This window comes from Nannobrachium achirus, assembly GCF_963921795.1.
Source record: "Nannobrachium achirus genome assembly, chromosome: 8".
Lineage (NCBI taxonomy): Eukaryota > Metazoa > Chordata > Actinopteri > Myctophiformes > Myctophidae > Nannobrachium > Nannobrachium achirus.
Window position 1 is genome coordinate 60,432,467 of NC_137817.1, and position 24,754 is coordinate 60,457,220.

At 42.4% G+C, this 24,754-nt stretch overlaps 1 protein-coding gene across 1 annotated transcript in view; it reads right to left on the reverse strand.

Annotated features, from left to right (window-relative positions):
- grik4 (glutamate receptor, ionotropic, kainate 4) overlaps positions 1-24,754 on the reverse strand; it is a gene marked incomplete at both ends in the record, with an annotated part of 229,676 nt that overhangs the window by 175,906 nt on the left and 29,016 nt on the right. Inside the window, one exon of the mRNA XM_080732047.1 lies at positions 4,276-4,440. Coding sequence (XP_080588173.1) covers positions 4,276-4,440 — 165 coding nt within the window. The remainder of the gene's footprint in view (positions 1-4,275; positions 4,441-24,754) is intronic.

Below are 24,754 nucleotides of genomic sequence, written 5' to 3' on the forward strand. Positions count from 1 at the left end.
TTACACAGGTGAGCGTCGGGAACAGGTTCACACACCCACACCTAGTCAAATTAGCGATTCTCTTTTGGCCCCGATGAGAGCGTACCCAGAGGATGGCGAAATTACATTTGTGTACTGTAATTGGTACCCAGTGGATGCTCGAGACACGGCTGAACGTTTACCCGATATCCACAACAACCCTGATGAGTGGGAAAAATCTGTAAAGGCAGAAATAGTGGAGCTAAGACTAGACACCTGGGAAGTTAGAAAACTAATTACTATGTGTTGCCCACCTAAAACTTTTCCTTATCAGATTTCTGCGGGATTAGATTGGCTACAGGCAGACAGTCACCCATACCAGTGTATGCGGCCCGTGCCGGCCCAAGGTAATAACCCTGCAGATGAGGTCAGGAACGCCCCACATGAAGCCGCAGTACAGGTTATGATTAATCAGGCTAAGGCCCTCGTTAGGGGTAACATTGACCTTTCCTTAATCACTAACATTAAGATGAGGCAGGGTGAGGACATTGGTGACTTTGTCCATCGCTTCACCACTCAGTTTGACCGCCACTCAGGTTTCACAAAAGGGCTGCCAGGATATGCTAGTGTGCGTAATCAGCTTTTGATTGACGCTTTACGCCCCCATTTGAGACAAGCGATCATTATGCATGACCCGCTATGGAGAGTGAGAACGACAGATGAGATCACAATACTAGCCAGGTATTACAACGACATCGTTCCAGAGCCCAAGCCACTAGTTAAGTTGCGAGCCGTAATGTTGGATGATGGACAAGTGACACTCCACCGAACACATAACCCGAAGAGGGGTCCCAGTGGTGATCAGCGGGATCCCCCAGCCGGGAATGGACCTGAAGGACAGAGTCAAGGTAACAACATCAACACAAACACTAACAGGGCCCAGAACAATACACACACAATCACCTGTTTCAGCTGTGGCGGTACAACCCACAGCTCCCATTTAAACCAGCCAACTGGCAACCTAGGCAGGCCCAACAGCAGCAGAACCCTGCTACACAGGGTCCCCCAACCGAGTCAGGTCAGGTACAAGTACAATCATGACTAGATAAAGGCCCATTGGGCCACCCACTTATGCCACCCATGCCAGATAACTTGGCTATTGTCGATGATTATGATAATGACTACTCTACACTTCAGATGTGTGGCACTCCATTGATCGGCTGATCACGGGGCCAACCCTAGTAGTTGTATTTCATGCCTAATTTAGTATTGTTGTCAGTTCTCCAGTCATAGAGCCTGCAGTTGTTGGAATCCAGGGCGGAGGCGCCCTTCCCTGGCCTTTCTGACCCTGATGGAACTCTATGGTGTGACGCGCCCGCTGCAACCAGACCACATCGCTGCAGCCACAAAGTTTCTAAGGGCGGTAACCTTCATTGTAATAGTATTAATTATTGACTACTTTCTTTGAATAGTATTAATTATTGTTAATAAAAAAATAAAATAAAAAATGGGCTGGTTTAGTATAGTTTTGGCGTTTAATTTGTCAGTTTACCTTCTTTGATTTATTTTGGTAGGGTATGCTGTCTGTAGGGACGACGGGCACATAGTGTTTGGCCCTAGTAGACAGCCCACTTTTGATTATTTTAGCCAGCCCATCTTAGGCCATGTTAGGATTATACAGTACAGTAGTTGGATTCATTATTAAAAGAAAAAAAAGATTATTATTAAAGATTATTAATTAATTGTATGATTATTGAAAAAAAAAAAAAAGAAAGTTCATTTATGCTTTAATGTTTTCACACACAATGGACATTGTGTGTTCAAGGGGGGGAGTATCTGATTGCCTATTATCTGTTTGTCTGATTTTAACGTGATTTTTTTGTCTGATTTTAACGTGATTTTACATTGATTTTGAATTTAACTTGATTTTCTATTACATTTATTGATTTTAACTACCTTATCAACTTTCCACTTTCTCTCCCACTCTTGTCTCTGCTTGCGTGAACGTGCGTGGGACTGATTCATGCCTGTTGAGGTGTGTGCGTACGTGTGCGTATGTGTGGCTAGAAGACATTTGTAGCCTTCAAGGTCATATGGTCTGTGTGTGCGAGATTATTTAGACCTGCTCTCTTTCAGTTAATATCAACATCCCCTTGTTTAATGTCTGATACTGTCTAAAGTATTTTATAAAGTATTTTGTTTAATTTCTGTTCTGGGAATCATTATGATGTTAAACATTAAAAAAAAAAAACTCTATTACCCACAACCTACTACTTACAGTATTGATTGATTGTTTCCTGTCTTTTCTTTTCCTTTGTCTTACAGATAAGATATTTTTATGATAATTGAGAATGATTTGACAGACACCCTTCATTGTCTGTCCAAAGGAGAGATGTCAAAAGGAAGTTGAAATTCTATATGGTATTTTGTGAGTATCAAAAGACATTATACACGTTTTTCCCGCTGTAAAATGTTTTCTTACAGAAATTGACTCGGACAAAAGCAGACAATAACTAACCTTAAGGGTAAAAAGGAAGGGACGGTTGGCTTAAGGAGGGTTCCGGTTTCTGACACCCCCAAATGTCTAGAGGGACAACCTACCGGTACGTACACCTTACATAAGGTAATCGGGGATGGATGGGAATTATGGCCCCCACGGCTGGCCCTGGGTGAAACAGGGTGCTGTCTCCTTTAACCCAAATTCTTTTGTCTTGTTTAAGTAAACAAATGAGATGAAGAGTCAAGTTCGTCTTGTTTTGACTGTAATCGGCCCTAAATTATAATTATGACTTGGGAACGTGTTGATGTGTTTTGACTCGCCTGATGGTATGGGGAATTTTTCAACAAACCTTGGGACATTGAACCTTTGTAAAAAATAATAATAATAATAATAACAATATATAAGGGTAATAATTAATAATTAAGATATAATTAAGAAAATACAGTCCTGTATCTTATGCTATATTTTTCTTTTAGCTCTACTTTTAAAAGTTATGGAAATATTTGTACCTATTGTGATTCAATTATTAGATGTTCTGATTTAAATACCTTTGGAAATATACAGTTCTTTGACTCTGCTATCGAAAAGAGTTTAATTAAATATTTGGCTGATAGTGAACCATAAGTTCAAGTCTACATCTGTCCCTTTGGCAGCATTTGTTTGGGGTTCTAGGGTCGACACTTTAACTCCTTCAGCTGTTGTTTTAGGAGGGAATTGTTGGGTTAAAACCATTTTGATATTTAAAACACCAACTTCAGTGTTATAAGTGACAAGGTCATTATGTTTTGAACAAATAACTAACGCCTGTGACGAGCTGTCGCCACTGCAGGAGAATGACCACTGAGAGATGCCAATCAGGTCATTATGCCCAGGACACTGGATAACGAAAAGCCAAAACATTCTACATCCTTGGCTTCTGAGTCCACGAGACTCAGTCACAACACCATCTCATGATCCATTGTTATGGTTAACTGTCCAATGAATGCTTGACAAATCTATTTTCCCTGTACCTACTGAAGTATATTTGTGAAATGATGTTACATTGTATTCAGATTCAGATTGAGAAAGAAAAGAGAAACATTTATTGTACTGTACCACTGGACATCTATTCTGTATGCTCATTGATTTAATACACAGTAAGAGAAAAACCGGACTTACACTGTGTGGTCTCATTTATTGTGTGGGAGTGAATTCAATCATTTTGGGGGAAACTGTCTATTCATATGGAATATAATAATCATTAAATCAATAAGCTTAGTCTTTCCTAGGATCTCCTTTTAGTTGACCTTGCACCAGTGTGTACCGTCATGAAACTGTACCTTTTTCTATGCAAACTCCTAATAACGTCTTCAATCAATCAAAGTATTGGCTTAGGAATGAAACAAAAAAAAAACAAAAAAACATGAATTCAAGTCTCCATGAGGTGAGTAATCGATAGAACTTGGGTGAACTATCCCTTTACAGGGGGGGGGGGGCTTTTGTTTTTTTAGTTTTTTCATTTCCTGAAAAATGAACATTTTGGAGTTAGCTGGTTTCTTCCCGGCAGCAGAGATACTGTATGTAGAATATGACAGGAGATTTTGTTTCCCCCCAAACCACACTGGGCTGTCATCTATATTCAGTTTATTTGTTTGACCAAAGGCAGACAGACCGGTCTTTATGTGCTCTGGGAAAGATAAAGATAGATGGAAGAGAGGACCTGAATTTAAATGACAAAGTAAGAGGCATGCGAGCGAGCTGCACACACCAACGCACGCTCACCCCCACATCTGCTTCTGCATTAGCATTTCTTTTCTCTCCACCCCCTCATTACTTACTCGTCTCCCCCATCTCGTATTCGCTGTCTCTCAGCAGTTCAAAGATGTCCACCTCCAGCTTGCCGGTGGTCGAGCGGTTGCTGTTTCTGTTGATGCTGTTTTTGGCCAGTGTTATGGCCAGCCGCTCTCCTCTGCTGCACTCCATAGGGTCGTCAACGATGGCGGCTGGGAGAGAGGGATAGCAGCACGCACGCACACGCACACACACACACACACACACACACACACACACACACACACACACACACACACACACACACACACACACACACACACACACACGAACACACACACAGGGTAGAATAAAAAAAGACAGAAGATATGTCATTATCCACACTGCTAACAGCTGTATCCCCTGGTGGCTGGGTGAGTGTCTGAATGGCCCATATAGCCAATGGTCCTTTACACACACAGACAGACAGAGAGAGAGAGAGAGAGAGAGAGAGAGAGAGAGAGAGAGAGAGAGAGAGAGAGAGAGAGAGAGAGAGAGAGAGAGAGAGAGAGAGAGAGGCCTGTAAAAACATGAGGCTACAAGATGAAAATCTATTCCTAGACTTCGCCAGAGTTCAACACAGCTGCTGCCCTGAGGAATGGGAATAATAGAAGTAATAAAGTAGTGGTCTAAAATGTCCGTCTGTCTTCTTCAACCTCTCATCCGAAGTCGGGGTCACAGAGTTAGCCGCTTCCACGACACAATAATCCCAGACTTTCTATTCCCTTTCCCAGGCCAAACTAGCGAGCTGTGTGACTGGGGGGGATCCCGAGGACTTCTCCCAGGCCAGCATGGGGATATGATCCCACCATCTGGTCCTAGGTCTGCCCCATGGCCCAGCTGGGCGGGCCTGGTAAACCTCCCAGGGGAAGAGACCAAGAGGAATCCTTACGGGAGAGTGTTTTCTGCTGGTGTTTCATAGCGTATCAAAGGGTGCGTTCGGAAATGCGCACCAGGTGTGGTTAGGGTTAGGGGTTAGGGTTAGGTTTAGGCATAGTTTTACTGAGGTTAAGGTTAGGGTTAGGGTTGAGTTTAGGCATAGTTTTACTGAGGTTAAGGTTAGGGTTAGGGTTGAGTTTAGGCATAGTTTTATTGAGGTTAAGGTTAGGGTTAGGGTTGAGTTTAGGCATAGTTTTACTGAGGTTAAGGTTAGGATCAGGGTTGGGTTTAGGCACTCACTACACTGAGCACACACCCGGTGCGCATTTCCGAACGCACCCTTTGATACACTCGGACTGAAACACCAGCAGAAAACACTCTCCCGAATCCGAATCCTTACATGTGCCCAGTGGTGGAAAAAGTACTCAAATGTTTTAATGAAGGCTTCAGCGTTAGTTTATGCAGGACACAAGAGTCTTGCCCCGCCCAGCTGTTGTCAGCTGTCAGCTCTTTTCCCATTCCTCATTCTAATCTGCATCAAACAGGCAATCATAACAATATGTTATGACCATAGGTTGCAGATTAGTATGTGAACATGTCACAGCTTGTCCGTATGTACTTTATGTATCTCAGTCTATAAGATGATGGGAATGCCTATATGGATCTCCATGTATGGGCATAACGGGGGTTGTATGTATGATGTCAGATGTGATAGACGTCATAGGATTTTCACATAACGGATAACTGAGTAAGCATGTTTGGGCTCTCACAGCGTATCTCCATATACAGTACATGGATCTCCATATATGGGTACCAGGGGTCTCCATATGAGTAACTGGTTCGATAGACATCACTGGAGGCGTATTACAAGTAAAATAATGCTACATGTATGAACAAATGAACAAATGAACAAATGAATGAACGAATGCATAGTTGGATAAAAACATATACAGACACATAATCTTTAACATCTCTCTCCACTGTTACAGAGCTTAACTTGACCACAAATTAATGCATCCCACACTGTAGACCCAAAGCCCTGACCCCGAACCTTTCACATCAATACTCATCTTAGCCAGTCAAGTCACTGCAGTGCATTGCATTGCCATTATGGAAATGCAGCAACTTCAATATTCCACATGAGACAATCAATGCATTTGCAATGGTGCTACTGTATATACCAGTAAGACTCCCTAATCGGGAGATAAGCGACCGTAGGTGGCTTATCTCCACAAATAGGGCAAAAATGTGTTTTTCCAAAATCTTCCTGATCCATGTTGATGACATGAGTGTAGACATGCTGTGTAGTGATATTCCCTGGGGCTCCGGGGGTCCTTGGAGGTTGTAGTTTGGCAGGCAAGGAGTGTGTGTGTAAAATCTGGCATGGATCGGGTCAACGGGTGCGGAGATATAAGCAGGGAAAAAGTGTGACGTGTGACGTGTGAGCACATTTGGGCATTTTTTACATCTGGGGGTCCCCCAGGGACCCCGGGGGTCCTTGGAGGTTGTAGTTTGCCAGTCAAGGAGTGTGTGTGCAAAATGTGGCATGGATCGGGGCAACGGTTGTGGAGATATGAGCAGGGCAAAAGTGTGACGTGTGACGTGTGACTGACTCACTCACTCACAGACAGCCGGTGGAGGTTTTGGTAGTAAATGCGACCTACGGTCGCAATAAGCTGAATGAACAACCAGCATGAATTTGAATGACACCATAGGTGGACTCCTAAATGTGCATGCTGCCACCACTTGTACCTTTTACAATCCAAATGCCATTTCTACAGTATATTGATAGATAGAGTAAGCAGGGGTGAGATGCCGTGGGCTCGGTTGGGCTCGGCAAGCCCACACTTATCAAGCTGTACGAACGCGCGCCCCACATGCACGCACGTCGTCAAGTTGTGTGACGCTCGACGGCTCGGACAACACTTCAATCCCCTACCTGTCTGCTTTGCATAATAATACTCTGGTAGGCAGGCTCATTTACACTTACTGTATATGCGGCCAGCATATACTGTACGTTCGCCTAGCATTCTTTGCAGACTTTTAGCTCCTTTCGGAACCTCTCCCTCCCTCCGCTATGCAGCTCCTCACTCTTCATGTCATGAGTTTAAATCACTCATTTTGTCATAGCTGCATAGCGGACGGACTCGGGAGAGGTTCCGAAAGGAGCTAGCAGACTTTACTGTGTGTGGGTGAGTCTATAAAAGTCTATGTAAACTAAAGTTATTTTATATAAAACTTAAAGGAAAATACATTAATTGAAACTAAAATAAAAACAACAAATTAACAATGTAACTAAATAATAAGAAAAATAATTAGGCTGCATTAAAAATGTTGTGTTATACAGTATTAGCACCGAGCGGCAGGCATGCGTGCACGTGCGCGCGCACGTGCACATGTGACGTCATGAATTTAAGTTAAGTGGGCCACCACTTAACAAAGTCATGACGTTACTCGCTCATCCCCCGGTTTCACAGAAGTAATTTCTCTATGGAGAATAACATTGAGTCATCATAAAATCGTCTCATATAAGCACCGTGGTCCGAAAATAAACAAACTGTCTCAGCGATATTGTCGGGGAGGTGACTCTGTATGGTTTATGATAGTCATTCACTAATATTTGATACAGTCTGTTTCTGGTGAAAATGTAACTAATTTGGCGACAGTAACATTAGCGTTTTCTCACCATCAGTTGATTCTTCATATCCATATGAGTCAAACCGCTGAGATCATTTGTTTATGTTTGGAACACAGTTCTTATATGACGCAATATGATTTTTTTTTAATGGGAATTCAGAATGGAGGGGGAAAAAACGAGAACCAGGCAGGATTTGTAAATGACGTCAAACTTTGTAACTCTATACCTGCCATAGTGGCTGCAGCAGACAAAACTATAACCAGCCATCCCCAACACTTCTGGGCAGAGCCAGATTGGGGGGAGGGATTCTGCTAGGTCAAAGAGGAAGGCCTATAGTGGCTGGATCAGCTGTTCTGCTATGAAGGGCTTATTTTTGTTTGGCTCGGTAAACATGATTTTTATTTGTAGCTTGCACACAGGGGAGTGGTCTGTGTCAGTCTGTGCTGTGAAAACCTCAGGTTTTGGCGGATGTCTCTGAGATCAGCATGTTGTGGATCAGGTTGAGGTGACAGTGACCAGACCGTGGGTGTTGTCTCCAGGGAGGCACAGTGACAGGGTTTAGTCTGAAAGCAGGGCTTGGTGATGCATAGATAGGCTGTGGTACAGTACAGTATGTGCTGAACTCAAGGAGACACTGTCCGTTCACATTCATTTTACCATGGTGAGAGACTGTCTGCACCAACTGTTGAACTGGAGTCAGCACAAGCAGAACGGGGTACGCATTATTACGCATTATTTTATGCTTTAACTATTAAAAAATCAAACCTCGGCTCGAAGTGAAGCGGTGAATTTGTATTCTATGTGTTCTAGAGCTATGAAATCTGTGTTCTAGATCTATACATTCTGTGTTCTAGATCTATACATTCTGTGTTCTAGATCTATACTTTCTATGTGCTTTAGTTCTATATTTCTATGAATTCTGAATGAATGAATGATTTTGTCTGGAGGGCCAAATTGTCATGTGAAGCTTGACCAATCCTCAATTCTGCATGCACGGGACATACAGGACACACAAAGCCACTCCTTGGAAGTGTCTTTCACCGCTTAAAAATTAGCAGATATACAAGCTCACAGTGCAGCACTCGGTGCCGCACTGCGAGCTTGTAGATCTGCTATTTTTGAAAGATAGTGAAAAATGTCTTCTAAATCCTTCTAAGGTTTTCTATGTCTATGTCTATGTCTATGTCAGTGGTGCTCAAACCTTTTCTTTCCAAGGACCCCCAAAATGACATGTATTTGGCCACGGACCGCCATCTCAAAATATGTTGTTCCAGGGACCCCCCGGAAGCAAATATTTGAGTTACAAATGTTAAGCGCATGTTAAAAAGATATATTAAAAAATCACGATTTTTCAAAAATAGCAGATCTACCAGCTCGTCGAGTGCCGCGCTGTGAGCTTGTATATCTGCTATTTTTCAATAGTTAAAGCATTAAATAATTCTAGGTTTGATGATGCTTTTCACAGATGCCTCAAGATTTCATTATAAGAAGAAAATAAGGGGTTCCAATGACTACATTTCTTGTTTTGTACTTGTGTAAAACCACAAGGTTACTGTTGGCAACTATTGCTTAATCCCACCTCTCTCATCAGTCAATGGAGACGAGAGGATAATGCCGATAGCGTGATTGATACAGACTTGTTTGTCTAGATCATTTTGTGATGCAACTCCTGCAGTTTTGGTGAAACACCATATTTGTATGGTGCATTATTAAAGCACAGGGACACTCTGGTAGAGGTTTGGGTTGTCATGGTGTAACTAATCCCAACTAACTGGCAGGCGCCATGCAGTATTTCAAAATTAAAATCACACCCAGTGTGAAGTGAGCAGTGCAGGCTGCGCAACAGCACCGCTGGGTGGCTGCAGCTGGTGTTTCTGTGCTCATACGGACACACTCGGTCAAATGTTGGAGCTGCAGGCACCGCTCAAAAATCCAAAAATAGGAAGTTGAAATTATTTTATGCTTTGCTTGCATTCACATACTGTACTGTGTGGGAAAATATAATTACTGTTGTTCCACCGTATAAACTAAGCAGTGGTGGAAAACGTACTTGCATTCTTCACTTAAGTCAAAGTATCAATACCGCTATGTAGATGTACTCTACAATGTACTCTGTACTCTGTTAAAAGTCAGGAATTCAAAATCTACTTGAATAAAGGTATGAAAATATTGGCATCAAAACGTACTTAAAGTACCAAAAGTAAAAGTACAAAATGTTTGAAAATAGCAGATCTACAAGCTTGTAGATTGGCTATTTTCAAATAGCCTAGGTATAAAATATGGCTAAAGTGGTTCATGTATGTTTTATAATATTACAATGTAGGCCTATATCTGAAAAGTAACTAGTAACTAAAGTTTTCAAATAATTGTAGTGGAGTAAAAGTACAATATTTGGTAAAAGTAAAAGTGTTGGAAATTGGAAGTACAGCACTCAACACTGAAAAATGGTAAATGGTAAATGGTGCATTTATATAGCGCTTTTATCCAAGGCGCTTTACAGAGATTGTGCATTACATTCACCCATTCACACACACATTCATACACCGGTGGCGGAGGAAACCATGCAAGGCACCAACCTGCTCACCGGGAGCAACTAGGGGTTCAGAGTTTTGCTCAAGGACTCTTCGACATTAACTCGGGGGGAGCCCGGATTCGAACTGGGGACACTTCGGGAACCCTTCGTGCTCTAATGACGGTTTCTCTACCCCTGAGCTATGCCGCCCCTGAAACTAAGTAAGTCAACATCATTAAGGTCTAATCAACGGCAACAGAGCAATGTATCTTGCCAATTGGTGTTGTTGTTTGGGGTTGTGTAACTACACAACCCAAACCTCAAAACCCAAAGTGTCCTTGCTCTTGCACTGACGAATGATTAGTCCACTGTACTGTAGTTCAGGAGGGAATGGATCTGTTTTTCCTGAAAACATGCCAACACACAGAAACACAGAGCTGAGAGCTGACACAGGTTTAAATGGAGCTTAATGGCAACATCCACAAGCAAAACACTGTGAGCCCTGCTGGCCTCACACCAGCATGGCTGTTATAAAACCACAGAATGACAAAGCAACGTGTCTGCTGCTCAGACTGTCCTCTGAGACCCATCATCTCTATCTAGTAGGGTCAAAAATGGCAGTTCCGTGACCGTGGAGAGCAAAGGTCCGTTTCTCAATGGATTTGTCATCTAAAAGGGTTATTAAACAAATTTGGCCGGGGTGTCTTTTTTAAAAGTGTCGGGAATTTTTTTTAGAGACCAAAATCCAAAATGGCTACAATCAGCTATAACGAAAATGAACTTTTCAATGGTTTGACCTACAGTTATGAATAAAATTTGTTTTCTGTGACTTTTTGGGTTGAGGAATCCATAATTGATGTTAATTTAATTATTTAACCTGTTTTCAAACTTCTGATCCAAGATGGCTGCTGACTATCGGCTCCGAAAGGTCATTTTTTTTAACATTGTCATAGAACCTTCATATTAGGCTCTAATGAAAGCTCTGCTCAAGCTAAAGCTAGTACAACTAACATAATCACACAGAGGTCTTCTCAAAGGTCATCTCAAAGGTCAAAAGGTCACTGTTGTCTTATACAGTGATTATTTATCAAACTAATAGACTGCTACACTTAATCAGAATCTGTTGATTCTCCACACTGGCTCCACCCATCATCATCAGTACTACTGTCATCTGAAGAGTCACAAGGTGGGAGCTGCTGGGGCAAGGGGGGAAGGGTGTGATGCACTGGTCGGCACTTCCCCATTCACAAGTTCCCAACCATAACCAAGGGGTAAGGGATGCTCTAGCAGGTTGTTATGGAGCTGGCAAAATGTAAGGTTGTCCTTTCAAGATGAAGATTCAGTTAGTCATCATCAGGAAGATGGAGTGTGAATTGTTTCTTATACAGTATGTGCCACTTTGAAGCTTTGACTTCCCCACAGGTAATAACTGCACTCACCATAGATGACAAAGAGCACACATACTTTCAAGTCTCCTCTGACATCTTCTAACTCTTGCCTCAGAATCAGACATCACCTTCTAACACTTTCTTACAGTAAACCCTTTTGACCGGCTAAAGTGCCATGGCATATGACAACCACCATGACTATGGGAGGTGGATGTCAGATTATTTCCCCACATACCCTTGGCAAATAGGCCTTTTTTGTTGTTGTTCTGCTATCAACAGCCATCATTGATGAGCAAGCAGTTCAGGACCCTGAAGGCATGAAGGATTTGAATACTGAGCTATTTGACAGGTCTTTTCCTACACTGAGGTCATTACAGTCTGGTCTGGTGGCCTCACCAGAGGTAGTGCATGACCTTAACTCATTGCATGCCAGGCCCGATAGTCCCGAGATTTTTTCAATGTCTTTCCCTGCCAGGCCCGATAGTCCCGAGAATTTCCGCCATTTTGAAAAATATATATATATATATATATATAAAAAAAGAAATTTTTTTCAAAAAAAATTTTGGACCCCAAAAAATGTAGTAGGCATGATAGAAATCGCGAAATTGCATGTTTAACCCCCATAGCAACCCCATCTATCAAACATGGCAGCCATCTTTGTTTACATTTTAGGAAAACATAATGGCTTGTATCTCATGAATGCCTGAACGGATTTCCATTCGGATTTTTTTGTTTGAAAGCTGTGAGCAATGTGGACACACATGGTGCATTATCTAGGCATGGGTGTGCATGATCCGTGCACTATGAATTACATGGAAGTCTAAGGTATTGTTAAATGGCGGGGAATGTGTTAAGACTGCACTTTTAGATGTCCAAACTCAGGTTGAAAATTCCTTTTCGCTATTTGCTGAAATTATCTGTAGACCATCTGGTGCAATTATGAACGTGGCCCAGATGGAGAGATCGGGGCTGTTGGCCCTAGTGGACCGACAGCCTCCATCTCTCCATCTGGGTCAATGTGTAAGACTGTTAAGAGCAAGTTGTTAGAGTTCTTCAACCTTGACCCAATTACAGAGGAACCAAAATCAGATCTCCTTGTGGACATGGGGCTGATCTGGAGGCTAGTGATCCCCACACTTGAGGACTGTGAGGCTAGGAAAAGGGATGGCTCAGAGTACCCCTGGAGTGACACTATGGATAAAATCTGTTCTCATGCCATGCTGATGTTGAAGCTGACCTACTCTTCAGCATCAAAGCTTATGAGCATGATCGTCAAGCAGCAAAACATCCACACATCCCAAATGTTTTCATCAAGCCTGAAGAAAGTTCCCAGGAGCTGCTGAGTTCACCCAACTCATGGTCAACTCAGGAAACAAGGTGAGATTGAAGAAGCTTGTGAAGGAAGAGTTGAAAGCACAAGTTTGTCAGGTGCAGGGTGACATTGTATAGTGTGAGGGAGAAATGTCAAACGCCCTGACAACTGGCATGGCATGCGTCTTCAAGCATCCATTGCGAGGACACAGTCTTATATGTCCAAGCAGCTTTTGTCACGAAAACTCAGCATGCCATCCTGCAGCCAGAAGAGGCTGCACACATCATCATACCTATCCATGTGGGTCCTATGGGCACGGAAGGAGGAAAGTGATGTCTGGTCCTGAGGAAAGAGAGCTCATGAGTGAGAGTTTGGAGTTAGTAGACCTCCCATAGTCATGGTTGTCATATGCCATGGAACTTTTGCCAGTCCATGAGAGAGCTACCCTACTAAGAAAGTGTTGGCGAAGATCAAGTCTGATTCTGAGGCAATAGTTAGAAGATGTCAGAGGAGACATGAAGTCACGTGTGCTCTTCGTCATCTATGGTGAGAGTGCAGTTATTACCGGTGGGCAGGCCAGAGCTTCAAAGTGGCAAATATAGGAAACAATTAACACTCCATCTTCCTGATGATGACTAACTGAATCTTCATCTTGAAAGGACAACCTTACATTTTGCCAGCTCCATAACAACCTGCTAGAGCATCCCTTACCCCTTGGTTATGGTTGGGAACTTGTGAATGGGGAAGTGCCGACCAGTGCATCACACCCTTCTCCCCTTGCCCCAGCAGCTCCCACCTTGTGACTCTTCAGATGACAGTAGTATTGATGATGATGGGTGGAGCCAGTGTGGAGAATCAACAGATTCTGATTAAGTGTAGCAGTCTATTAGTTTGATAAATAATCACTGTATAAGACAACAGTGACCTTTTGACCTTTGAGATGACCTTTGAGATGACCTCTGTGTGATTATGTTAGTTGTACTAGCTTTAGCTTGAGCAGAGCTTTCATTAGAGCCTAATATGAAGGTTCTATGACAATGTAAAAAAAAATGACCTTTCGGAGCCGATAGTCAGCAGCCATCTTGGATCAGAAGTTTGAAAACAGGTTAAATAATTAAATTAACATCAATTATGGATTCCTCAACCCAAAAAGTCACAGAAAACAAGTTTTATTCTTAACTGTAGGTCAAACCATTGAAAAGTTAATTTTCGTTATAGCTGATTGTAGCCATTTTGGATTTTGGTCTCTAAAAAAAATTCCCGACACTTTTAAAAAAGACACCCCAGCCAAATTTGTTTAATAACCCTTTTAGATGACAAATCCATTGAGAAACGGACCTTTGCTCTCCACGGTCACGGAACTGCCATTTTTGACCCTACTAATCCCTCTCTGTCTCTGTTTTATAGTCACTCTTAGTCATAACGGGAGCGTGTCGATATTACGACATAGCATCTGTTCCACGGTTCATTCTTTCCACGCGGGTGAATGCTAACCTGGTGAAATGCTAACCTGCCGACGCGGGTGAATGTTAACCTCTATGCCTAAACCTAACCCAAACCCTAACCTCAGTGGCTAAATCTCGATATTCCGATGGCACGGAAATCCGATGTCCCTTACATTTGTGGCACGGCTCGTTTGAGAGAGAGAGAGAGAGAGAGAGAGAGAGAGAGAGGTCCGGTCCATTTGAAGAATTATAATCCAGCATTTTGAGGTGGAAATATGGAGTATGCACAGGCTTACATCATACATTTGCTGAGAGTGAGAAGCATAAGTTATGGTAATGTAACTTGGAGTTGGAGGAGAGCAGAGCTGGTCAGGTAGGCTAACTAGCGAGTCCAGAGTCAGACCAGCTGTGCCTGTTGCACTAATCGGACTGCACACATCGGAAAGAGCGAGATTTCCCCACTCATACCGCCATATCCTGTATAGGCTCAGTGTTTAAGCCTAATATATAGATTGACACAGAGACTAAAGGCAAGGCTGCAACACAGCAAACACCATTAGCATGACGCCAGTAGTGGAAAAAGTACTCAAATGCTTTACTTAAAGGAGTACTTCACCACTTTTCAACCTATCTTCATATAATTGGCCCTCGCTAAAAAATATAAAACATTTTTTTTTCTCAGAGGAGGGCTGTGGGCAGGTCAGAAACCCATGGTCTTGTGACATCATCGATTGGGAATCCAAGCTAATAGAAAATGCAGGCTTTCTACTCCTGAAAAGTTGCAATGCTAAAGTGGAAGCCATTGTTCTCGCGATAATAAAAATCGAAATATATATATATATATATTGAAAATGATGATGTCACAAGACGATGGATTTCTGAACTTCCCAAAGCTCTCCTAAGAGACTTGGACCAAGTAGAAAAAAATCGTGCTATTTTATTATGAACATTAGTGAGGACCTATTATATGAAGATGGGTTGAAAAGTGGCAAAGTCCTCCTTTAAGTAAAAGTATTAATACCACAATGTAGAAATACTCCATTGTGGGATGACTGAACGCAATGGTCTGTCTGTCTCTGCAACAACAATGAACTGGCTTTTAGTGTAATGTTTTGTAGGGTTCTGAGGTTCTCAGTATTCTGCTCTACAACTCAGAGGTCAGGAGTTATTTTCTTTACATGATTAAAATTAATTTACTCTGAAGCAAAGACACGCCAGAGACCTGCACTGCTGCACTGTATTAGTCAATCTTACTTTACCATGTCACTCTCAAGGAACGTGCGTGTGTGTGTGTGTGTGTGTGTGTGTGTGTGTGTGTGTGTGTGTGTGTGTGTGTGTGTGTGTGTGTGTGTGTGCGTGCGTGTGTGTGTGTGCGCGCACGCGCGTGCGCGTCTCACAGTTCCTGCAGCTGATTCACTTTCTTAATTTATGTAAATCATCTCTGATGTCAATCACAAGTTTAATTGCTTTTGGTATTTTTTGCTTTGGAAAATCACAAATCTCTGATGATCTCTAAAGACATTAATTAGAGGAGAGGCTGAGTCATTTCACTACAGTGCGTGTGCGCGCGTGTGTGTGTGTGTGTGTGTGTGTGTGTGTGCGTGTGTGCGTGTGTGCGTGCGTGTGTGCGTGTGTGCGTGTGCGCAGTGGTGTAAAGTAACTAAGTACATTTACTCAAGTACTGTACTTTTGAGTTATTTGTACTTTACTTGAGTATATCCAATTTCCAATACTTTTGCTTCTACTCCACTACATCTCGGATCCAAATATTGTACTTTTACTCCACTTCATTTATTTGAAAACTTTAGTTACCATACTTTTATTCAAGTACATTTTGAATTACGGACTTCTACTTGTAACAGAGTACATCTACATTGCAGTATTGTTACTTTTACTTAAGTAAAGAATGTGAGTACTTTTTCCACCACTGCGTGTGCGTGAGTGCGTGCGTGCATGCATGTGCACATGCATGTTTGTCTATCAGTTTGCCAGGATCTAAAAGGCTGTGCATAGTCATGCTTGTCACGTTGGTTTCAGTGCATGGCTCAGAGCAACGGCATTATAGCTCCTATAGCATGTGTACGTGTCTGTCTACGTGTCTGTCTGGGTGGGAAATAGAATTGCTTTAATCGATGTGCGTCGTGACCTCTGTGGTTCATGCTTCTGATACGTAATTAGAAGGAAGTGTCAGGCATACGCTCTCGCATCAAGGAGAGACCAGACCACTGTCATCATACATACATAATTATAGTTCAGACTGTCATAATGTGTGCGTTGAGTGTCATTGTTGTGTTCTATATAAACCGGTCTTCCATGCAAGCAGTGTTTTTCGACAACTGACAGCTTCTTTGCCAGTGCTGTCGAAAACGTAATGAAATATTTAGGTTTCTAGGACTGCGTGAAGCTGAAATAATCAACATGTTATGTGGATTTAGAGAAGCTCCAGTCAGTATCTTAGGAAGTCATCTCTATGATAAATGCCAAGTCCTTGTTCCCGGTGGATTTCAATGTCCTTAACTGGGGAGAGGGTGAATGAGTGAAGCACTTTGTTTCCAGTCTCCTTGAAAAGACATGAAGAGAACTGAAGAGATGATCATTATAACGATTTTTATGTGATTTAAGAGGATTTGCTGATTTAATTGGAACAACTTGAAGCCATTAGCCATATAATGTCTGAGATGAAAATGATAGAGAATGATAGAGAAGTGTGATAAAAAAAAACACTTGACACTCCTATGACGGGTAGAAGTATTTGCTGTGCTGTTTCAGTACCAATTGCTGCTTTGACATTGGAAGAATGGACCATTAGCACCAGATATGAATATTTATCCATCGATCTTCTCATCGAGTTTAGCTGTCTGACCCAAGGTTGTGTTATTATTCGCGTGTGCAGTGCATCACGGCAGGGTCCGCTCATAATTCCGACCTCCCATTAAAGTATGCTTCTATTTCTCTGTATCCTGCACCTGAGCATTGTGCATCGCTTCAAGCCAATACCTTTGCCTGTTTTGTGGGTAAAAACCCTATCGTTAGTTGCCGCTGTGCAAACAAGATCGACACTATGATCATTATTAATAAAGATACTGACCTCCAGTCCTCCATTCCTACAAACATTAGACTCACCCTAGCTCTGGTCCATAGCGTTAGTGGAGTTCTCCCTATGTTCCTCTACCTCCCAAATCCTCGGCAAATACGGAAAGACCCGTCGTCTGGTCCGAAAATAACAATTACTGTTTCGCCCCTCACTAAACCAAAGGTATCAGTGGGGAGTTGAAAGCTTACTCTACTTAGTGGACGCGGTCTGAGCCCCCCACCACACGATTAAAATACATTTCTAGGGCTAAATTAAAAATATTCCACCGGTTTGGAGACACTCTTCCTGGATGAAGACTGTTTTTACGAATAACACCCAATGAGACTAATGCTCTGTTAATGTGTTGCATTTCGGTCCTCTGACCTGCGCGGCAGTAGTGAGTTGGCACCTTGATGGCGACGACAAATAGTGAAAAACTTGAAGAAATGGAGTCTCCATCCGGTGGAATATTTTTTCATTTTGCCCTAGAAATGTATTTTAGGCGTGTGGTGGGGGGCTCAGACCGTGTCCACTAAGTAGAGTAAGCGTTCAACTGTCCACTGATACCTTTGGTTTAGTGAGGGGCAAAACAGTTTTTGTTATTTTCGGACCAGACGACGGGTCTTTCCGGATTTGCCAAGAATTTGGGAGGTAGAGGAACATAGTGTTAGGGAGAACTCCACTAACGCTATGGACCAGAGCTAGACTCACCCCACATTATCTGTACACCAATTACAGACTCAACACTAACAATACCGAAGAAATGAATAAAAATAACATAAACCATAACCCAACCGACTAGAGTTGAACTGAAGCTGTTTTCCTCACAAAAACGAATTTGCCATGATATGACAAGCATGTCAATTTAACTTTGAAGAAACGGTTGATTAGCTACATGCTTTTAGGATGAGTAAAACGTACAAGGAACCATCCACCATTGACCTCTCATCATGAATATTGAATGGTCCCTAGATCCTTACTGGACTTGATATTAACCATGTAGATTAGGGGTCTTCAACAGGGGGTCCGGGACCCCTAGGTGGCCGCCAAATCTTTGTGTGATAGGATCTTTTACATTAACCCTAGCATCCCTATTCTGAGTGGAACATTAGCCAAAAAATAGCAGATCTACAAGCTTACAATGCCACGCACTACGAGGCGTTGTAAGCTTGTAGATCGTCTATTTGTGGCAAAGAGGTTTGGTGTAGAGGGACAAGAAGAGCTGACTAAGTATCGACAGTTCAAGTGGTTAAATGTCTGAAAATACACATGAATCCAACATAGTGAGTACACCGATGATAATGCTGTCAAACAAGTCTAAGCTGTCTTAAGAAATCTATGAACCTTTTTAACCTGCAACACAATGTTATACAATATGTAGTGGGGGTCCCTGCTTCATCTCTCTCTCGACTAAAGGGTCCTTGGTCTGAAAACGTTGAAGACCCCTGATGTAGATTATTACTTTCTCCTTTTCCATATATCAGACATATGAAAGGAATGCATCAATGCAAAGTGACCCCAGCTGTCTCTCTAAATGTGAAGTAACTCCTACTCAATGCTCAGCATCCCCATGTCTACATGACACCCAGCAGTCACTCGTTTCTCAAACACAGTTGCCATCGAGGTCAGGAGGACATTGTAACACAATCAGGGGCGTCACAAGGGGTAGGAAAGTGGGACTGAGTAACCGGGGCCCAAGGTGGAGGGGCCCTTATAACTTGAAAAATAGCAGATATACAAGAAAAATAGCAGATATACAAGCAGATATACAAGCTCACAGCGCGGCACCGAGTGCCGCGCTGCGAGCTTGTAGATCTGCTATTTTTGAAAAGTTGTGAAAATGTGTGAAAATCTTTGAATATATGTATTTTTTAAGCGAACATTTCTAACTCAAACTTTGCTTCTGGGGGTCCCTGGAACTCAATATTTTGAGATCGGGGTCCGTGGCCAAATACATATCATCTTGGGGGTCCTTGACATAGGTTTCTTGCACACATTTTCACGTTTTTTCCAAAAACAGCAGATATACAAAGCTCGCAGCGCGGCACTCGGTGCCGCGCTGTGAGCTTGTATATCTGCTATTTTTCAATAGTTAACATTCATGGGGGGCCCGCAGTGAATCCTTGTACCCAGGGCCCAGAATTTGGTGTGACGCCCCTGAACACAATTCATGTGTAGGGAAAAATGATCCTGTGACTTGTGATGGACGCAAACTAGGATTGAGTTATTTGTTGACAGCCTAGGGTAGGTGATGATGAGTAGTGGTTGTCGTTGACAGATAGTGTGGGTGTGTGATTCGTGCCTGGATCGCACTGCCACGGGCTCGTCTCTGACAGCGCGGTCACACTGGTTGTCATGTGGTTCATGTGATTGAGCTTCATCTGCTTGGTGTCATTTCAGCGCTGTATGGCTACTCATCTGTTTGCGATGGGATGCTAGAGTGATACTGACATTGCACTAAAAGTGTGAGTTGTCAGGGATTCTACTTAATTTTGTTTTTTTTCAGAGGCAACATTTACAACATGAACAAGGAAGGATATTAATGTGTTTGCCCAATGTCATTCACTTAATTAAATTAAAATCAAGTCAAGTGGCATTAAGTAGATTACATTTTTGAAAAATCAGTCTTGGAATATTTCAAGTCCTTCTAAGGTTTTTTGAAAAACCTGTTTCTATGTCAGTGGTGCTCAAACTTTTCATGTGAAGGACCCCCCAAATTATATGTATTTGGCCACGGACCCCCATCTCAAAATATTTAGTTCCAGGGACCCCCCAGAAGCAAAATCTGATTTACAAATGTTTGCTTTGCCACACTGTGAGCTTGTATATTTGCTATTTTTCAATAGCTAAAGTATAAAATAATTAAGGCCCCCTCCACCTTGGGCCCTAGTAACTCAGTCCCACTTTTCCCCCCCTTTGTGACGCCCCTGGTCCCTGGACACACAGGTAAGGATGTGCGCGATTATTCGGATATTCCGACTAAACGGGGCTGATCCCACTATTCGGTTTGTAAATAAAATTCGGTTATTCTATTAAATATATTTTTAATTATTGAGATATGAACGTTATTAAACATTTGCATCTTGCACCCATATTAATGTAATTTCTTTATAATAAAGGTTTGCTTTAACAAGTAAAATAAGCAAATTAAGAATTACCATGGGTGATTTGCGGAGCCTGACTGTCACACTGTTAAGTGGTCACGATGACCCACAGCGGGTGCACGCTGAATGCTGGCAGCAGCATTCAGCGGCAGCAGCAGCAGGCTGTCTGTCTGTCTTTCTGCTGCTTCAAAATGAGTACATTGAGTGATTGAGCAGCATCATTCATCATTCATCATTCATTACTCTTAAAACTTGCTACGACGACTGGTGACGTATATTGAACAATTGTCACCAGCGACACCAACATCAATATGAAGCATAGGACTAGTGAATTAGATGCTAAGGTTAGAAATTGCATGTTCTCTGCGGTTCTGTGTGGGAGAAAAGCCAGCTGTCTCTCGTCAGTTACATACCAATCGGCTAAGCACACATACTGTTAAACAGAGTTGGGTGTACTGTAATAATAATACTTTTTTCGGTAACGAGTAGTGTAACGGTACTACTCCTCCGAAATAGTAATAACACTACAAATACTGCCTGGTCACGTTACTCGCAACTCGCTACTTTCGTGCCTGCAGTTCCTGCCTCTGCCTTCAGCAGGAACCGATTTTAAACATCACCACTTGTCTTTTAGAACATTGAAACTGTCATTTCACTAAAATAACTAACCAGAGAAAAGGTAATCAAACACAAGCGAGTCAGTGCAGCAGCAGGTCACGGTGACTTGCCTGCAATCAACAGTAGCAGGCACCCGACATTTGATAACAGTCACACTTATAGATTAATAAAAAGACTAAATACAACAAAACCCCCAACCAAGGAGATTTATAATATCAAGCAAAGAAATGAATTACTTTTAGGAAGAGAGAGAGAAGAGAGAGAGAGAGAGAGAGAGAAGAAGAGGAAAAAAAAGTCGCACTCTGTGGCAGGCAGCGCATATACGGTGCGCAAACCCGACAGTTGCTTTAACAACCTAGATTAATATCCAACATGTGATACAATAACCCAAAATTCCGAAATAAGCAAGCCAAAGGAATGAATTAGCCTACTAATCCATGTAGGCTGAGAGAGAGAGAGAGAGAGAGAGAGAGGGAAAGGGAAAGAGAGAAGCCAACTCTGACAAGTGAACTCACTCTGACATGATGTCCTTATGATGACGGAATAAATATAATCCTTAATCCTTATGCAAAAAACATTGTGATATCTTGCTGTTTTAAGCATGAAGTTTCAGCAGCTATATAGGCTAAACTATAGCTATAGCCTAATCAGTTTGATACTGTTTGAACTATTTGAGCTGTAGCCAGGCCTACACAGTAAATCAATCGCCTCGTTGATCATTCTCCCCAGCTGCTATGCTGTGCTGTGCTCTGCGGGGGGAAAATCTCCACCAGGGTTAGGTTGTCCACCCCTGGCCTGTAAAAAGGAGCCAAATGGAATGAAATCTGCTTAAACTTACTGACAAACGGATACAGAACCATATAGGCTAATGTCAGGTGGATAAATGAATAAACTCATGAATGTATGACAGCTGTTTTTTTTTCTTGCTGCACAATGGGAGTCCTAAATTACAACAAGGCACTAGGGGCTCCGAAATAATTACATTATCGTTTTTATTTATTGTTTTTATAATAATTATTATTATAATTAAACTCATTCAAATGACCACCAGTGAGCCCTGGGACTCACTTCATTGAACAATATAATGTATTGTATTAGATATTATTATATCTAATAAATATGAATACGTCTAATATATGTTGGCAATGCATCTCAGACTTTTTTTATGGAGTAACGCAAAAGTAGTGTAATGAAGTAGTGTAAGGCACTACTTTTTTCAAAGGGTAATATGTAATATGTAGTGCACTACTTTTTTGAGTAACGGATCCCAACTCTGCTGTTAAAGCACACATACCTGGGCGCTGAGCCGTGCGTGGAGGGTCAAGGGAAAGTCAGCTTATAGAACACGCACGCGCATACAGCTACAACACGTACGCGTGGCCTCCAAAGGGAGGACTTTGAAAGATTAGCAGTCAACCTAAAGGAGCACACACGGACTGCTCTAAGTGTACATGCCATAGACACATAGCGAGTATGCACATTTTTCATACACGTTGGGGTTAACTAACTGCCCTGCCTGTGAACAGAACACATAACAACATATGTAAGTTATGACTGGTTAGGTAAGGCAGAAGACCCTATAGAAACTATGCATAGGTACAGACACGCACAACACATGCACATACATGTAGGCGCAGCCACACTGTGTTCCATACACAGGCACATATCCAGAGGTGCACGCACACCCCAGAGATAAGAAGGGGCTAGTACACACGCGTTTGGGGGCGAAACCTTGCTTATTCTCTGGAAATGTCGGTCTGACCACACAGAACTGCATGAGAAGCTATAAGCCCGTTTGGTTGTCTGGAATTACTCATTTGCTGCATTGTTAAATAAATCTGACTTTGTAACTTTACAAAGGAAAGCTGACCTACGTCTCCTGTCTGGTAAATATATTGGTGAGAGAACACGAGAGTCAGACTGATTCACACACCGGGCAAAATAATTAATATCATATATTAATTCTCCTCACTGGATGTGAATTACCTCGGCTCGAGTAGGCTATTGCCTGCTGCATCAGTGTGATCCGCTCATCTGAAGAATAATCCATTTTGAGGTGAGAACATGGAGAAAGTAGTCTCAATCATAGGTTGGCTGCAAATGCCATAAATAATGGTTTAACGTAACTGAGGAGAGATGAGCAGGTCGCTTCACGAGAGTCCAGCTGCGCTGCGCTGCGGTGCGCTGGGGAGTTAATTGGTATTTGACCTACTTTTTTTTACGTCTTTCACTGGTGATGTAATTAATTATTTTGGAGCAGATTCCAATAGTATAAACATTATTAAAAGGCTTTCATATACTCTTGATATCTTTTTCAAATGAGGTTTAGCCTAATAGATTGAAATGTGCTACATTTTGTCTATTTTCTGCGTGTTAACTTTTTCGCCGCCGTTGACAGTCCTCACCGTCATTGAAAGGGTTAATACCATGGCGCCGTTGACGGTGAGGACTGTGAATCTTACTGTATATACAGTAAAGATATTATTACTTACTTAATGTCGCTCCGGTCCCGCTCGCATCGGTAATGTCGGCGATTTGTTTACAACGCACGTTGGGCGTGCACGCGAAGTGAAGCTCCTCAATGTTAAGTCAATGGAGAGGCCCATAAAGAAACTTCATTTAAACAAAATAGCCATTTTGAGACATTTTGCAGCAGATCTAAATGTAAACAAGGCACAAGGCAGGGCGCAGCCATCTTGCCTTCTTGTCCCACACTGTCATGTGACTAGATGACGTAATCGTTGCCGTCAAGTGATAATCCAAAAAAACAAAAACAACCCCCTTCCGGCCCTTCAAAATAATAGCGGCGGCCGACGGAGGAAACGACGTGGCGCCGAGGCACCAAGCAACCTTCAGATTAAGAGGCAGTAGATGTGTTAATGTCAATAAATAAATTCATCAATTAATTTTCGGATATCCGAATATTCGGTTTCAAATTTGTCGTGTACACGTCAGTGAAATTAGTCGCTAGGAACATCCCTACTCACAGGAGAGACCTACGGTTAGACTGCCTGGACTCACAGGAGAGACCTACAGTTAGACTGCCTGGACTCACAGGAGAGACCTACAGTTAGACTGAATGGACTCACAGGAGAGACCTACAGTCAGACTGAATGGACTCACAGGAGAGAGCGGACGACAGGTTGACGAGAGGAAGGAGGCAACAGATGGAGATCAGAGGGGATTGTGGGGAGAAAGGGAGAGCGTGGAGCGAGGTGAGTGAGAGGACAGAGAGAGGAAACACTGCCTCCAGAAACACTAATGTCCCAGACTGGTGTCTACACCTTTTGTTTAACTGGGACACGATCTTGGATGCAGCTGGGTCTTCCTAGTATGTCTGTTATGGGGAACTGTGTGGGGGTGCACTTCCTTGTTCTTCATATATATATATATATATATATATATATCGTCGTTGTCGGGTGAAAACCTTGTATCTCCAAAACCGTTCATTTTGTATTGATCATTTAAAAAATGAACTAAACTAGTGAAAACAGCCGATCTACAAGCACACAATGCCT